Source organism: Diachasmimorpha longicaudata, chromosome 6 (assembly GCF_034640455.1).
Source record: "Diachasmimorpha longicaudata isolate KC_UGA_2023 chromosome 6, iyDiaLong2, whole genome shotgun sequence".
NCBI classification, from domain to species: domain Eukaryota; kingdom Metazoa; phylum Arthropoda; class Insecta; order Hymenoptera; family Braconidae; genus Diachasmimorpha; species Diachasmimorpha longicaudata.
The window spans coordinates 3,960,608-3,976,616 of record NC_087230.1 but is presented as its reverse complement, the minus strand read 5'-3'; the positions used below and the strand labels follow the sequence as shown (position 1 = coordinate 3,976,616).

General features: G+C 38.8%; 4 protein-coding genes across 13 annotated transcripts in view; 2 read left to right on the top strand and 2 right to left on the bottom strand.

Moving 5' to 3' along the window:
- The first annotated feature begins 167 nt into the window (after positions 1-167).
- On the top strand, positions 168-2,439 carry LOC135164042 (ran-specific GTPase-activating protein-like). 2 transcript variants are annotated; one of them, XM_064124032.1, is made up of 4 exons: positions 168-326; positions 1,122-1,261; positions 1,333-1,619; positions 1,769-2,439. In XM_064124032.1, the coding sequence occupies exons 1-4, from the start codon at positions 312-314 to the stop codon at positions 2,065-2,067; spliced, it is 741 nt and encodes a 246-aa protein (XP_063980102.1). In that variant the 5' UTR covers positions 168-311; the 3' UTR covers positions 2,068-2,439. The 2 variants fall into 2 exon arrangements, with proteins under 2 accessions (XP_063980102.1, XP_063980103.1); XM_064124033.1 differs by lacking the exon at positions 168-326 and adding an exon at positions 505-735.
- A 76-nt stretch (positions 2,440-2,515) lies between these two features.
- LOC135164041 (endoplasmic reticulum resident protein 29) lies at positions 2,516-5,101 on the bottom strand. Its single transcript, XM_064124031.1, has 3 exons — positions 4,721-5,101; positions 3,802-4,200; positions 2,516-3,343 (listed from the first exon to the last, which is right to left on the bottom strand). The coding sequence occupies exons 1-3, from the start codon at positions 4,826-4,828 to the stop codon at positions 3,107-3,109; spliced, it is 744 nt and encodes a 247-aa protein (XP_063980101.1). The 5' UTR covers positions 4,829-5,101; the 3' UTR covers positions 2,516-3,106.
- A 722-nt stretch (positions 5,102-5,823) lies between these two features.
- Positions 5,824-13,521, bottom strand: LOC135164039 (alpha-tocopherol transfer protein-like). Of its 4 annotated transcripts, none has more exons than XM_064124027.1 (5): positions 13,295-13,521; positions 8,792-9,078; positions 7,357-7,720; positions 6,502-6,607; positions 5,824-6,175 (listed from the first exon to the last, which is right to left on the bottom strand). In XM_064124027.1, exons 2-5 carry the CDS (start codon positions 9,061-9,063, stop codon positions 6,045-6,047), a joined length of 873 nt encoding a protein of 290 aa, XP_063980097.1. In that variant the 5' UTR covers positions 9,064-9,078; positions 13,295-13,521; the 3' UTR covers positions 5,824-6,044. The 4 variants fall into 4 exon arrangements, with proteins under 4 accessions (XP_063980097.1, XP_063980099.1, XP_063980096.1 ...); XM_064124029.1 differs by having other exon boundaries at positions 8,792-9,075; XM_064124026.1 differs by lacking the exon at positions 13,295-13,521 and adding an exon at positions 9,497-11,407 and having other exon boundaries at positions 5,826-6,175; positions 8,792-9,075.
- Positions 12,222-16,009, top strand: part of Rbp (RIM-binding protein) — a 21,907-nt gene continuing 18,119 nt past the window's right edge. For 3 of the 6 annotated variants that reach the window (XM_064123978.1, XM_064123976.1, XM_064123982.1), the window contains exons 1-3: positions 12,222-12,437; positions 12,526-12,601; positions 15,191-15,296. In XM_064123978.1, the coding sequence (XP_063980048.1) occupies positions 15,258-15,296 (39 nt within the window). In that variant the 5' untranslated portion in view covers positions 12,222-12,437; positions 12,526-12,601; positions 15,191-15,257. Of the gene's footprint in view, positions 12,602-15,190; positions 15,297-16,009 lie in introns of all 6 variants that reach the window. The other 3 variants (XM_064123977.1, XM_064123980.1, XM_064123981.1) reach the window with 3 other exon arrangements.

Here is a 16,009-nt window from a genome sequence, read left to right as displayed (position 1 = left end):
CCGAGAAAATTTTTTGAACCAGCGACCGTTGACCACGCCGCCATGATTGTTGCCAACTGAAGAGTCTTTGGAGGATGCCGCGATCGTCATTGGCTGGGGGACATCGTGCTGAACGATTTTAGGATTCGAGGACTGTGACTGGGTCATTGGGAAGTAGCGGGGGGAATCTCGACCAATGGCTTGCTAGCGGTCCGGGTGGGATGAAGATGTGCGAGAAAAACCCGCCGTTATAGCTTCAAGATTTGCGATTGTCAGAGAGAGTTTGGGTACGTCAGGTTTGCCGGGGTTTTTATTGTTTTTCGCGGTGCAAGATGCCAGAGAATATGGTGAGTCGAGGGGAATCTTTAATTTTTTTATGGGGTGCCAATTCGGTGGGTCAGATGGGCTGCGAAAAAGAGAGGGGTTTTAGGTTAGAATTTGCTCATTAGTTTATGGTTTTGAGTTTTTTCCGGTATTTTTACGTCCACGTGATCAAATTTATTTTTCGCAGTTATGGTTTTAGATTTTTGTTTATACTTTTCTGGAGTGGTTGTCTGAATGTCGTTGTTTTTTGTCGAGTTATTGCAGTCAAATTCACTGTTTCGACATTACAACTTTAGAAATACCAGAATTATTCATTTTGTCATGTGCACAACATACACAACAAACAGTAAATAAGTGAACCATTTCTTTACTTTTCAATAGCCAAATTGTTTATTGGTGTAACGGTCTTCTGGAAAAAATGAAGGAATTAATGTAATAAAAATTACAAATCAATTTCTAGTCACAAGTGGCAAGAAACTTTTCCAAATACATTTTTTAAAAATGCTCATTGTTTAATCATCAATCCCCAAAAGTCATGACTTTCTAATTTTCTGAAACATTTTATTAAGAAAACCAAATTAGAAAATTAGAACTTTGAATCACAATCACATAACTGTTGAAACAATATATATTTACAAATGATCTATCGGTTTATCACAAATTAAAAATCATTAAATAATTGACAAGAAAGAACTCGTAATCATTCTAAACATTTTCATCCAAAGAGTACAACGTTTCGAGCTTTTCCAAAATTATTAACAACCACCGAGCCCCTAACCTCAACATTAACTGTATTACAAATATCTAAAATCATTCAGCTTCAAACAAATGGGGAAAAAATAAATGGCCAACGTGAGGAAGAGGTCGAAGAAGCCGACGTACACTTCGAGCCCATCGTCAGTCTCCCTCTCATCGACGTATCGAATAATGAGGAGGACGAGATTGAAATGATAAAACTGTAAGTGTCATTAATTAAAACCATCGTTGATCCTTCCCAATTCACAGTGATAATTTAATGTTGTTTTTCAGACGGGCCAAGCTCTACCGTTACGACTCGACGAGCGAGCCAGCAGAATGGAAGGAGCGTGGCACTGGTGATGTCAAATTACTCAGGCACAAGACCAAGCACACCGTCCGCGTTGTCATGCGACGTGACAAGACCCTGAAAATATGCGCCAATCACTTCGTCACACCCTGGATGGAGTTGAAGCCCAATTGTGGCAGCGATCGTGCTTGGGTTTGGAGTGTACTCGCTGATTATGCTGATGAACTGTTGAAGCCTGAGCTTTTGGCTATTCGATTTGCCAACGCAGAGAGTAAGATTTTTATATCTATTTTTCTGAATGATGAAAAATATTATGGAGTGGGCAGGGACAATGAAAAGTGATAATTCGTGACAGAGAAAAGCTTCACGAAGCTTCACTGTGCTTGCACTTTACCATTAATTTTGTGCTATCATTTTCAGACGCATCACTATGGAAGGAAGCGTTTGAGAAGGCGAAAAAAATTGTTGGCACCGAGTGTTCAATATATTCAGGCAAGAAAAATTCAGACGAGCAAGATGACAGCTCCAGTGACTCCTATATATCCTACAGCGACGACAGTGATGAAGAGAGTGAAGTAAAAAAATCGGCGGACAAGAAGCAATCCCCGGAGGATGAAGAAACCACCGAGAAACCAAAAGAGAATACCGAGGACAAAGCAACTGATGAAGTTACGGAGGTTCTCGAGAAACTCGAGGTGAAGGACGAGGAGAGCAAGTAACAATGGCGAAAATTGCTACTCCAACATTAGATGATAATATTCCCACCTGCCCCCCCCTCCCCTCCCCCTGTACACAAAAGAATCTATTCAAATACGAATTTATCGGCTTGAGATACTAATTATTAATTCACAATTTTTGTAATGAACTATACGTTAAATTTTTACAAACCGATTTTTACAAAATCGTTGGTCGTCTCACAGAATATTTTTTAAAAACGCATTTTCATAATTTCGGGTGTGACAAGTGATGAGAAATAACGAATGTTTTGTAATAAATGTTAGCATGGTTATCTGTGATTTCTTCTTATAAGTGCGTTTGCTGTTGTGCAGCTTCAGTCTTTTTTCAATGGATAAATAAATTTAGTATTTCAATTTATAGTATTTTCATTAAAAACTGAGTGGATATTTCGCTTTGTCGATTTTTTAGTGTAGAGAAGAATTAAGAATGTGGGTTTGAGAATTTTTTTTATTTAAATTATATAATTATTTAATTAATAGTTTCACAGCGAGGCCTTTGCAAAATTGGTGGGGAATTTTCCTTAATATTGATCACACATTTACACAAGGTTATCATCCAGGATTTACATAACCAGATTTATAAGACAGTTCTACTCATGAATTTTGATTAAACATCAAAAATTATTTCAATATCGATTAAAAACGAATCAATTGTCGCTTCAATGTTTTTTAATGGTGAACTGAAACTTTCAGTTTTTAGGATTTCGAAAACTTAAAATAAAATAATTAATTCGTCTTAATTTTAAACAGACTTTTACAGAAGTTCATTAATTAGAACTAATGTAACGAGATTCGTGAAGCAATTTTCCATCAAACATCAATGACTATTTTAATATTCATTGACAATCAAGGGAATGTCTTTTGTGACAATAAATCAGACTTTTCGGTTTCAACTCGAAACAATGAGATCTGCACTACTGAAACTTGTACACTAATTAAGAAAAATCATCAAAAAGTCATCATCTGAACAGTGATAGTCTAGAAATTCAAGTCAGTGTGTTCACTCCCTGACTTATAGTCTTCAGAGCTCGTCCCTGTGGTGGAAGGAATGAAGAATATTTCTCTTTTCTTCCATCGAACGTTTCTTCTCGTCTGATAACTTTCCTTTCAACAAACCCTCGATTCGGGTTTTCTCGGTTTGAACGAATACGTCCCCACGCTCCAGGATCTTCTCCATCATCTTGACGTACACCTGGGCAGCGGATCTGTGAGCCTCGGGGACTGTCTCTTGGAATACTTTGGCTTTGTTCAGAATTTCCTGGAAAATATGTAATTTTTCATTCTCTGCATTTTTATTATTTTTTAATAATCTTTGAATTGACGTTTGGGTTTCGGATTTTGTTTCTAAAAATCCTTGAGGCCTAGCATTACTGATAAATGCATCATGTGGGTTACGGAATAGCGATAAGAATTGTTGACTCATTTTTTAAATAATTTCTTGTTTACAGGAAAGTGGTGAAACTGGAAATTATTTATGCAGTTGACGATATTTCCAACAAAAAATATTTTAAAAATATTATTACTATCAAAATTATGATTAATTTCTCTGGTAAATCGTCCGTAATCACTACTGTAATTTCCCCCTTCAATCAAATAATTATTGAAACGAATAATACCGAACAGAACTAAATAGATAAATCGAAGAAAACCAAAACTTCAGAAAACAAACGAAAATATAAAAAATCATAAGGAAAATAATTTAGAAAATTCACTGACTTGTCTATCCTTCTCTGGACTGGCTTTGAACTCCTCGGCGAGTCTGTCAAGCTGTTCAATGCACCCAGGCAGGCCCACGTAGACTCCAGTCTTGGACCTAATCAGTCTCTTGAGATGTTCAACCGTGAAATCCGGGATGTGACCATCCATCAGTCTCAGCGGCTCGCTCTGCCCCTGGAGGAACAGCATAACAACTGGAAAGTCCTGTCTGTCGATGTTGAATCGCTTAGCCAGGTCCGAATTATCCTTATTGCCGTAATCCTTGACGCCGACCTCGGCGAGCAGGAGATCCTCAGTGTCTCTAGTGTCAGCAGCTACGCTGGCGAACGCCTCGTGTTTCTCCCCGTACGGGAATGCCACATCGAACTTTATTACTGAAGCTTTGAACTTGGAAATAACCTGGACAGACAAGACATTTTCATGAGAAAATCTGGCGATGTTTTAGATATATCTGTGACATTCAGAGGCAGTTTTTTTGGTGAAATATAAATCTAAGGATTGTAAAACAAATTAGGATATTTTTTTTTTGTTTAGGTGAACTCTTTGCATTTTTACTAGAATTTTGGACATTTTTTAAATTTTATTGTACAAAAATATGAAGAACAAAGATTAGACTTTTTCTGTAGGAATCATCTGTACAGGCGAAATGCATGAAATGCTAATTATGTTAATGGCTTTATTGGCACGTTCTCTAAAGGAATTGATCGGTGGGAATTTGCCAAAATGTGTTCACAAGTTTCCCGTTTCCATTTTGCAAAAAAAAATTAACTCCATGAGAGTCAGCAGCGTCTACATTCTCCTTTCTGATCTAAAAGTTGCTCCTGATATGAAAGACAAAACACCAAAGCAATTCATCACAACAACCTCAACCAAACCCCAACAAAAAAATCCAAAATGAACAGCCATCAAACCCTATTACCTTATCAAACGAATAAGAATCCAAGGGCACACATCCCCTGCAATCTTCCCCAAGACTCAGTCCCACCAGAGTCCCAACGACAATCAGACCCGGTATCACTGACCTCATGTCTCCAGATCACTTTCTCCAAACAGAGAATCAAAACAAACGACTGAATCCGTCCCACAAGAGAAACTACGACTTTAACTGATTAAAATCGACAAGAGCCCTTGAACACCGGAAAAACCTCATTAATTCTGGAGTTATCAACCGAGTAATCGTCAGGGGTTATCGCTAATCCAGAAAAAAAATATTCTATTGTTCCACGACAACGAAAATCATGACTGATCTGGAGAACAACCTGCCGGCGATGCATCGGCCACTCGAATCCATCCAACCAGCGTAAGCCACGATCACCACATCACCACCACACCTCCTCCTCCTCCCCCCCACCCCCAACCAGCTGCCAGTGCACGTCCCTGAGCGCAGGCCCCGCGCCCGGTGTTGGACGGTACCGTCAAGCTACTCTTGGGGTATCGTGTATTAACAAATTTAAACATTTTTATTTCTTCCTCGAGTATCCGGGATAATCCAATCTCATCCCGTGATTGTTACCCTTCTGTTTTGCCCTCCACCCCTCTGACGGCTACTCACGTTTCAGCTGCAGAACGCGTCATGCATTATTTATTCTTCACGGGTAAATAGTTGGTTTCATGTGAAATGGAGATTTCAAGTTTTACTTGGAGGTGGGCTGATTAAATAAAATAATTTTTGGAAGCCAGGGGGAGGGGAATTAACGGTTGATAAATTGCAGAGGATTTGGAGGTAATGGACGGCTTGATGGGAGGATGGGGATAATTGTTGCCTAGAAGTCTAGGGATTAATTCCCTTTTAAACACTCGTCGACGTGAACCTGAAGATTAAGAGAGAAATAGTATATTTTGTAACGAGTGCTAAAAACCATTTTTCAGGGGTTGCGACGAAAAAATTTTATCAGAATGTTTTGTAAAGTTAGTTTTTCAAGACGGTGTGATGAAGACGATCCTTTATACCCCCAGGAGCTGCAGGGTGCCAGTTAACCGAACGAGGAAAAAGTTAAATTGCTAGCCTTGGAATATAGAATATCGTATGCCATATGACAGTCAAAACAAACATTCGATTCGAATTTCTAAATTCATTTCTCTATTTAATCCAGGGGGAATCTCTCGCTACGCTCAAAGTAATCAGCATATCGATAGAAAAATATCAAAACAGTGAAGAATGTCAGCGATAAGGGAACTACTAATAATTGGCAACACAGGGCTCATTCCATCCTTCTTTCACGGAATTTTCGGTGCTCCAAGAGTTACGACTCGGTGTCATTGATCTCCTCCTCCGGAGTGGGAGGCGAGGCCTGAGGTGAACCCCAGGAGCGAAACAGGCGCTCCTCCTCGAGGAAGTAGTCACGTAGGTCGTGTAATCTACGGCTGTGTTTCTCTGAAATTACAATTACATATTTGATAATGCAGGAAACGGAAAGAAAATTCAGAGAAATTTACGGCACTTTTTATTTATGAAGCTACAGGGCGAGAAAATTTTTTGAAAAATTATATAATGGTTGGGTAATTTCCCTCGAAGGGCTAAATAAACTTTCTCTTCGGGAAATCCCTTCACAATTTCAATAAAAGAGATGGCATTAAAAAATCAATAGCAAAAGGGAATATTTTTATTTTGTAGAACGAGCAGAGCAGCAGTGGAAGTAGATGGAAAATTTAAAAAGTAGATTAGAAGAGAAAATATTTTGACAATTTTTAAAAAATTACCATGCAATGTCTCGAGACATTCCAAATTCCCACCGAAATCACTCGGTAAGCACTCAGGGGATATGTGCTCGTATATGTCAGACACGTCGCCGGTGTAGAGGTGGAGCTAAACACAAAATAAACATAGAATTCGATAATTAGGAGAATTTCGTACGTAACTCAAATAATTAGTAATTCACTGTGAACTGCCTGGGATTGAGTATGATTAAGGGCTTCAGCAGCGTGCTAAGTAAATTCTCAACCTCAAAGAGTCTAATTATCATGACCCAGTGAATGTATGACTCCAGAAGTGAAATTGCGAACTAAAATTATTTTAATTATTTATTTTCGTTAATTGACCATCGTTAAACAAGACCCCACGGTTTCGACTGCTTTGAGAGCTATCGAAAATTATGTTGCGATGTCTAATAAGAAAAAAATAATGAGAAAATTGACAACTGCTTTTAATTTCATAAAAAATTTTTATGAGACATTCACAATTGATTGCTAATCGATTTAAACGTTGACAATTTATTCTGAGGGGATAATTTAGCATTATTAACGTTCATCATGACAATGATTGTCATCATAAGACAATTCTTATCAAATTATCTCACTTATCTTACAAAAAAATCAAGGAAGTGAGAATAATGTGCATAATGTGGGGAATTAAAATCCAACGAGAGTGACAGTGATTACCGAGCTTCTAATAACTATTAATTATCTATTGTTTTTTTTAATCCTCGCTGTAGAGGAGACTCTCCAATATCCGCAATCTTCAAATTAAATAACCGAATGTTTTTCAAGTCTGAGACATAGAAATCGATAAAAAAAATTGTTTCTGTTGCCATACTTTAATAATAATGTAAAAATCACCATATCAAAGAGCTCTCTCTTCATGAAAGGCCGAACCAATCCCAATACTTTGTCCATGAACCAAACAGCATTGAGCACATGTATACCCTTCAATCTAACGGGCAGACCCTCCTGGAGATACTCGAAGAATCGTCGAATGCTAGTAATTGATAGTCTCGTCAAATGGCCCAATCGAACGCCCTGCATGTCGAACAAAAAAATATAACCAGGACTGCATCCCTCCTCGTACAAGCTCGCATCCACTGACATTTGTAGTAATTTAACTCCGTCATTGAAAATATACTGGTTCGGTCGATAATCGGCCAAACGATGGAAGATTATTCGATTGCCATTTCTATCTGGTTTAGGGAGAGCCACAAATTGCCTGCAAAAAGATATCGGTCGAATGATAAGAAAAAAAATACTGCTACTGACACATTGACGTTTTCACGAGTAATTCACGGTGGGTAATTAGTCTTATCGGAGGGGGTGGGGATCACTGCAGTTGGACAATGGGCTTTCATTGTGGTAATAATGAAGTTCAAAATTTAACTCTTGTAATGACGGCTTTGGGATGTTATTTATTGGACCATTAATTTACCACTGGGTTGGGGTAATTTAACGGCACAGGGCCGTGACGAAATGAGGTCTGGTGTTTATTTTCACCCTCGATTTTAATGGCTGCGGAAATTCGGTGGATTGTACCTACGGAATTTTCGAGATAAACTTACGGATTTTAAGAAAAATTTTTAAATTTTTTTATGGAAAATTCGAGGGTTTTTTTAAGAGGTTGAAATAATTTGGAGATTTTTCCTTAAAATTGATTGTCTTTGCATTCTGTAACAAAAAGTGGAAAATTTAGGGAGGAAAATTCGGGTGTTAAAAGAATTAATTAAAAAGTTTTGCGAGAATAGATCGAAAATAATTTTAAACTGATGGATTTGCTGATAAAATCCTAACACCACTGCGACGGAATCTTCGTGATTAAATTACGGAATTAATGAAATTAATTGTGGTAATTAAACTAAGCTGAAATAATGTGACACTAATGCGCAAAGTAACAGCACTAAATCCTCAGGTTACATCACATTAAAGTACTTCTGTTCTCCAATTTTTAATTGAAGAAAGAAAGTGGCGAAATTTAAGTGGAAAAATTCTTTTACAGAAAAAATCAGTTAAAATAATACTCATAATAATTTAAAGTCAATGCATTAAAGAACGGTCTCTCCATCTAATCAATTGCCCTGGAATTAATTGAATAAATTCTGCAACACCACTAAATCATCGAGTAATTACACCAGATTAAAATAGTTTAATCTTGACTCGAAAATTATATCCCCAAGCTTTTTAATCTCTGACTCTTGGCTCGTCCTTCCTCCCGGTAAATTGAAAAAGTTGTTTTCACTTTGAAACTTGGTCAACATTTTTTTCAAGAGCATTTTAATAAGAAACTCACAGTGCCCTCAAAGAATGCTGAATGTGATCCGAGGTAGGATCACGGTTAGCGAAGAATTCTGGTACTGTTGAACGTAGTTTGTAGTAGACATTCATACATCGTTTAGCTGCCTCGGGCTCGAAGTAACAGCTGTGAGCAAATAATGCCAGTTTCTCATCTGGCACTTGTGCAATGCCCCTTTCTTCGCAGTATATTCGTAATTCTTGAAGCAGTTCGTTCGTTAATTCTGGATATTTTTTTTTCGAGTCCTCTATTGTGTGGCCCAGTTCCATATTCGATTTATTCTGCTGGAAAAAAATGAGAATTCAGGGGTGAAGTGGTTTGAGTCAATTTCATTCTTAAAGATTTGAAATTTATAATGACAACAAAAAAAAGAGTCGTATTAATGGCGTGATAAAACCCAAATTCCTTACATTCAAGTTATTTGAAAAAACTGCAGAATTAATTGATAAAAAATTAATTTAAAAATTCCCCTTTTGTCCCATTTCAGTAAAAATTATAAATTTTATCGTGTCTTCACCAAAATTTTGTTTTACAAAAAAGAACAGATTTTTTACGAGAATTTTTCAGGCATAAATTTTTCCAATTCACTTCCTGAATTTTATTATCAGACCTCTGTTGCATGAGTGAGTTTAAATAGAACAGCTAATCTCAACCGATTCATCGAAACAAACTCCCTATGATCGATTTATCGATTGCATTTACCTTCGGCTGTACAACTTCCACTGAATAATGTCTGACTGGTCGTCTTACCCCAGTCTATTCTCAATCTTCATAAACTTTTAACGTCGATTGACAGTCGATAATCGTGATGCGATTGAAAAGAGCCTTCACCCGATAATTGGATCGATGTGAGTTCTCCCGGTGCATCACAATTGTCAACTAATCGTCGACAACTTTCGTTGGATCACGCCGAGCACATTTGGGATTTTTTCAAACCACTGGTGGAGCCAATCCTCCGAGAAAGAGTACAACAGTCAACGAGAAATAGGGATTGAGTGGCTCGGAAAACCGGTTGTATTCGATTTGCACCGGTAATCAGCGATTTACGCAACTATGAGGTGAAGGAAAACATTGGGGGACTTGAGTGTGGATCTCGAGAGGTTGAAAGAAAATTGCGGAAGGGAAAGTGATCGTCTCGGTCCAATCACAGCGCTGAGATTTTGAGATTTTGTCCGGTTTCACAACGGTGAAAATTACAGAGGAAAAATCACTTGACAATTGACATTTCAACATTGAAAACAATTTTCACTTTCCCAAGAAGTGAGAGAGAGAGAGAGAGAGAGAGATTTTTTAAATAATTTTACTCTCATTTTCTCTGATTTTCTACAAATTTTCATATAAAAAGTTCAATAACAAAAGATAATTTCTTAATATATAAAATATTTTTGAATTAATTTCCGCAATTCAGAGAAAATGTTGTGTTAAAAATAGAAAATACATTTTGACACAAAACCACAAATCAATAAAAAAAAACAACATAAAAAACCTACGAAGAAATCGAGAAAATCATTTTCGACGAATGAAAAAAAATAAATAAATGAAATAAAAAAATTCAATTGGAAAATATTCCAATGAGACTCGGTTAACGGTCACTCCTGGCAATTCTGCATAGGACAGGTACGTATACCCGACCGCCGGAAGCTGAACGTACGTTCATTGATAAGCCCAGTCGTACGACCCAACCAAACCAACCGACCAGTTTCCCCTCCGGGCAACCATCGAACAGACGGAGAGGGCACGTCAAACACTCCTATGTAGATGACGTCACTCGATATGAAGAGCACTTGTCCACCACCTACGCACCCACCCCCGGGTCCACACATGCGCCTAGCACAACTCCCGAGGGAGTAACTACCCTTCCCCGTCACCCCCAGGAAACATATTTCAAATACCACGCATGCGGCCTCTCGGCTATTCCCCTTAAAATGTTACTAGACCTATCCAGGAGTTACTAGCGCATTTACGTGCACCTTTGTCGAGTAGTTACGGATGTAATTGATTATTACGATCTGGCGAGATGAATTGTCGAGCGATAGGACCATTTTTTCGGTTGAATTTATTTAATTTTTAACGAAACAAATAGACGAGTCTTCAGGTGATTAATATTGTGATAAAATTATTGTTTAAATTCGACTATTTTTAGATTTAAATAAATATTAGATAAAAATACATTAGATTATAATGAGGATATTCTGAAGATAGCGAGAGGAATTTCTAATAATTTTTTTTTAATAAAAAATTCCATTATATTTCATATTTTATCCATTTTTCTCGGGTCAGAAGGTTTTCACCCTCCGCATTATTGTTAACGACGCATTCGTTTGAGAAAAGAGATTTTAATTTAAAAAATTCTCACAGCAATTTATCACCGAGATAATTAAGTATTCATCAAGACCAATTCGGTTTTCCCAATCTCTCCTCTGATAAATTGCTTCCGATGTTGTTTTTAGACACAAGAATTTTCCAGAAACGAGTGCTTTTCTGAGGGAATCACTTGACCTTTTCGCTTGGGGAGAGCGCGGAAAACTAGAGCAGAGGGTATAACCCTTTGGATTTTGTTTTTTTCCGTGTATTGAGGGTTGTCACGGCTGGTCTCCGATCCTAATCTCTCAGCATCGCGCCACACGCACCACAGAATTTCCTGAAATTCGTAAAAACACCGATTGTTACAAAAATTCGCTTTAATTCCCTCGTAAAAGCAATCTAACTCTAATTAAAAAAATCAGATCAATTGAATTCTTCCCACATGCTAAACTACCCTTAAGGCACCCTTAAGGCCAGCCCCCACCCAAATCCCCTCGCTCCCGTCCAACCCCCCAAAAAAAATCCTGCTCACGGTAAAAAAGCCCCGCGTCCTTGAGGGCCCCCGGGACCCTTCCTGGCCCTTCTTGAACCCTCCAAAAATCCCTTCCCTAGAATTTCGAATTATCGGAGATTGCCAGAGGCCCCGTTATTGATTGGTCTTTCACGAAAGAAGACCAGTTTTCTCAGTGCACGCCGGGAGCGCTCCCACTGATCGATCCACGAGTGACCCATATCCGGCGGCTAGAACTCGGCCTCCACGGCTAGCCCCCCCCCCCAGGAGGGGCCCCTCCCCCGCGCACACTAACGGCCGTCAGCCGCGCACCCCCTCGGCACCGTCGACGGCGCACGAGGGAGGGAATCGCGCCGACGGGGTGGGTGGGGTGGGCTCCATTGGGTTGAATCATAGGTGTCGCGTCGTTCCTCTCCTATCCAACCGCCGTCACTGGAGGATTTTTCCGTCGCTCCTGCCTCCGCTCCGTCACTCCGTCCTCCTCCGGTCCGCCACCACCACCCCTCCGGCTCACCGCGCGCACCCCTACCCCACTTCGCGTGGTGAGCTCACTCTCTCTCTCTCTCTGGTGCGTTCTCCGCACACACGGTGCGCTCCGGAACGTCACACAAACCCGTGAGAGAGGCCGCCCGACGAGTTTCCATCAGCCCTGCCTTTTTTCCGCGGTCCGTGCCCTGCGAGACGGTAAAAAGTATTGAAAAAAAAAAACAGCCGAAGGGAAAGAAAATCCGCGAACATGAGCGCGAAATTACTGTGAGAGGTGTCCAGGGATAGCCGAGTACAGTGAAGTGTCGGTGGATTATTCAACTGGGGACACCGAGGCGAAGGGTATCTGGATTTTGTCATTAGCTGGTGCCACTGGAGGGAGGCGCTAATTACTGAAAATACAAAAGTGGAGATTTAATTTTTTTTTTAGCAACCATTGTAGCGGATTATCATTTGACATCAAAGCAGCAGCCCTGGCCTGCCACAATCCCTTCGACTCTGTCATCGTGAGTGTCATCCATTTTTTCAGAGTAATAATTGCCCAGTTATAGTGAAATTAATGGTAAAGAATTTGTACCGAGGGCGGAAGGAAAAGTTCCTCCGGATGAAAGTTGTTTTTTTTTAAGAGAGGATAGAGAAATGGGGGTGCCTTCTGCGAGCCATTGGTGTTTATCGGGAGGGGATTTTGGACTTCTTGCGGCCGAGATGGGGGTGAAAGTCAAGGGACATGGCCGCTCGAGGCAGCTCTGATGGACGTTTTTAAATCTGTTAACATTTATCGAATAGTTTGAATATTTTTCTCGCGATTGAATTTCAGTGTTTTGAGGTATTTCTTCTGGGGGTTGAATTATCATCGGGCGACTTGCTGTGGCCGCTGGTGGCACGCAAAGTGGTATGTGACGCCCGGCTAGACGTTCGTATATGTATACTCAACGTATCTTTGGTGGTTGAGATCAATAAGCAGTGCCGTGACGATTGAACGGGCCACCACGATCCGACAACCTAGAATTTGTTTCGCCTTCACCCGATTAATCGTCTCATCCCTTGCGCTGTGAACATCCCCTTCGGTGACACTACGTCAAAATTGACGATTTATTAGATCACCATTGGGGCTGACAGGTGCAATCGTTCGCGAAAATTTAACTGAATCTATTTTTCATTCTTTCGAGAGAGCCAAATCGAGGCTTTTTTGCATTTACCTTTTGCTCGTCTTGACCTCAGTCGTCTCCCGGTGTGGAACTTAAAATAGATACTGGTCTCAGACAACTGCTTCGGGTTAATTTTCACCGGTCGACGAAAACCTGAGGCTCTCCCTAGTCAGGGGAATGTTGGGATAATTTTTTTTATCGAGTCAATCGTTTTTTCGTTCCACGGGTAGTTGTTTTTTTTAGGGAAAATCTTGTAGGGTCGATCACGGCGAGTCGATTATCCCCTTCGGGGCCTCCGGGTATCCAAGTGTGTCAAATCACTCTCCCCTTCTCCTTTTGGCCTGAAAAATGATAACGTGAATGGAGAGATTCTACTGAGAAAAGTATTTTTCAGGAGAATATGTATATTTCTATTATATAAATTATATGTATTATATAATTTTATAATTAGTATTATATATCAGTTATGTATAATACATGTTGTATAACTGATATATAATTCATTTGATATATAACTGATATATAATGAATTTGTTGAATAATTTTTTTACCTCAACTATAGGATATTATGGCACAAAAACATTTAAATTAATTTGAGAAACCTTTTTTAATTGTCGATGTGGTGAAGCAAAATCCATTTCAATTCTTTTGAATTGTCCAATGTCTTCTTTACATCCGTCAGTTGAAGCCTTTCTTAAACCACCGGCAGACGATGAGAATTGAAACCTAAAAAGTATGAAAAATTATTTTCAAGATCAAAGTGGAATTTTTTTAATGTACGTCGTTCAAGGACGAACGCAGAGAATTATTACGTGATCTCCCGGAATTAAATAGGGGCACTGGAAAGACGATCTAGCTTCCGCTAAATTATCTCCGTAAAATTCCTTCCAACCAATTGTCGCTCCTGAATTACGGAAAAAAATACATAATCATTGTGGAATAAACTCCGCGTTTTTCGTAATCTCAATTAGTAAATCATTATCGCAAATAAAAAGTGAAATGGAATAAAATAAAATAAATTGAGATTATTCAATTATTATTCAAAAATAATTCTGAAATACTAATTGATGTCAGGAAAAGTGAAGGATAGCACATGTACCTCTGGGTAAATTACCTAGATAACATGTGCTCATGTTACTCATTAATAAATTACTCATCATCCACAAGCTCCAGCAATAACTTTAAATGAATCAAGTCGACTATTATTTTCCTGAATGACAGTAAAACGAGCACAAACGAGACGATTGTGTATCATAGTATTCCGTACTCACTGTCCTCCTCTATTTCTTTATTCTCAGTCATGCATGTGACTGTAATTACAGAGATGGATGGTTTCAGTAGTACGAGAACTCGATGAGAGCGGCCCAGTGGTAACAGCTCCGCGTTAATCAGACACGACACTCTGTTTCCCTTTCATTCTTCACTACATCTGCCCGCATTTCCCGGATCTCGTATTTCTCTCTCGACACGTTTGAATTCATTTGCGGAGGGTAATAAAATTATCGAAAAATGGGGGAGGACTTTTACCGGGAAATTCACTGCTTGTGGAAAAATATATTTTGACATTTTTTCGTTGAATAAAAATCAGTAAAGAGAGACTGGAACAAATTGAGTATTTTCGATCATCGATATTTTGACATCGGCTGAGTGAAATTTTGTTTTTCTGGTGCCATTTTCAAGAGATTTTTTTAATCTTTAAAATGAGATGCGAACCATTCAATTTGCTTCGTTGAGTCATGAGATTTCAGAAGTTAAAGAAATGAGGCTCGAGAAATGTTAAGGGGATCCTATTTTTTTGGTATCGACATATCCAAGGGAAATGGAAACAAATATGGAGAATCCTTTCTTCGTATCACCTTCTGATAGGATATTGAGAGACATCTCCACTGCTTAGGGACACCCAACGACTCTCGAACCAGTGTTTCCTCTCTGATTATTTATTTTCAGCCCAGTCTGATATTAAAAATCCGCGAACAACGCTCATCACGGGCCGAGGGGTGACAAGCCGTTCGATATGTCGTTCGGCACTTCATATACCTACAAGGTATACAAGGTCAGCCCCCAAAATCACCTAAAAATCGAGAGAAGGAATTGTTACTGTTGTGGTGAAACGCCATGAGTGAATTTAATTTTTGAAACTTTCATTATTTATTTATGATTTTTTCTCAAATCTGAGGGAGGTTTTGTTGAAACAAAGAGATTTATCAGAATAGAATAAAATTCTGTTGTCTTCTCCTAATTTCTGCATTAACTGATGATTCCGGGTGAGGTTGATTTAACATGCACCAAAAGCAAATCAAATTTACTTGACATTTTTGGGAAATTTCTTTGTGAAGAGATTTTTCAGTAGAATATATCATAAAAATTGTGGTTCGATATTTATACATTGAAAAGGTATTGTAAAATTTAGTGGATCTAAGAGCAGAGCTATCTTACTTTATATTTATAATTTATGATAAATTTCTTGTGATCTCACGAAAGAGCAGAGCTTTGAAAGACTTCTTTTAGGACAATGCGAGTACCTTTTAACGAGACCTTTTTCTTCTTGGAAAATGATAATTCAGACTTCGTTTCTCGAAGCTCTGCACAAGCTCCAGCGTCTCATCAAAACCTAACCTAAAAAATTAATAAAAAAATTACTGGAGAAATTCCCTCATCTCATTCCACCCCAACAAACAATTCAAGATAAAATCACATGAACTAAATAATCGCCATGTCTCTCGGTTAATTACCTAGAAGACCAGTAGTGGTCACCAGGCATAGTTT

What these genes read in the sequence shown, in the direction of transcription:
- LOC135164042 (XM_064124032.1), top strand. An exon ending in GAGATTGAAATGATAAAACT is followed by an intron (nt 1,262 to 1,332) that starts GTAAGTGTCATT and finishes GTTGTTTTTCAG; the next exon opens with ACGGGCCAAGCTCTACCGTT. An exon ending in TCGATTTGCCAACGCAGAGA is followed by an intron (nt 1,620 to 1,768) that starts GTAAGATTTTTA and finishes TATCATTTTCAG; the next exon opens with ACGCATCACTATGGAAGGAA.
- LOC135164041 (XM_064124031.1), bottom strand. Translation starts at nt 4,828, where the DNA reads ATGAGGTCAGTGATACCGGGTCTGATTGTCGTTGGGACTCTGGTGGGA. An exon ending in ATTCTTATTCGTTTGATAAG is followed by an intron (nt 4,201 to 4,720) that starts GTAATAGGGTTT and finishes TTGTCTGTCCAG; the next exon opens with GTTATTTCCAAGTTCAAAGC. An exon ending in GTCCAGAGAAGGATAGACAA is followed by an intron (nt 3,344 to 3,801) that starts GTCAGTGAATTT and finishes CATATTTTCCAG; the next exon opens with GAAATTCTGAACAAAGCCAA.
- LOC135164039 (XM_064124027.1), bottom strand. Translation starts at nt 9,063, where the DNA reads ATGGAACTGGGCCACACAATAGAGGACTCGAAAAAAAAATATCCAGAA. An exon ending in CAGCATTCTTTGAGGGCACT is followed by an intron (nt 7,721 to 8,791) that starts GTGAGTTTCTTA and finishes ATCTTTTTGCAG; the next exon opens with GCAATTTGTGGCTCTCCCTA. An exon ending in ATGTCTCGAGACATTGCATG is followed by an intron (nt 6,176 to 6,501) that starts GTAATTTTTTAA and finishes TTGTAATTTCAG; the next exon opens with AGAAACACAGCCGTAGATTA.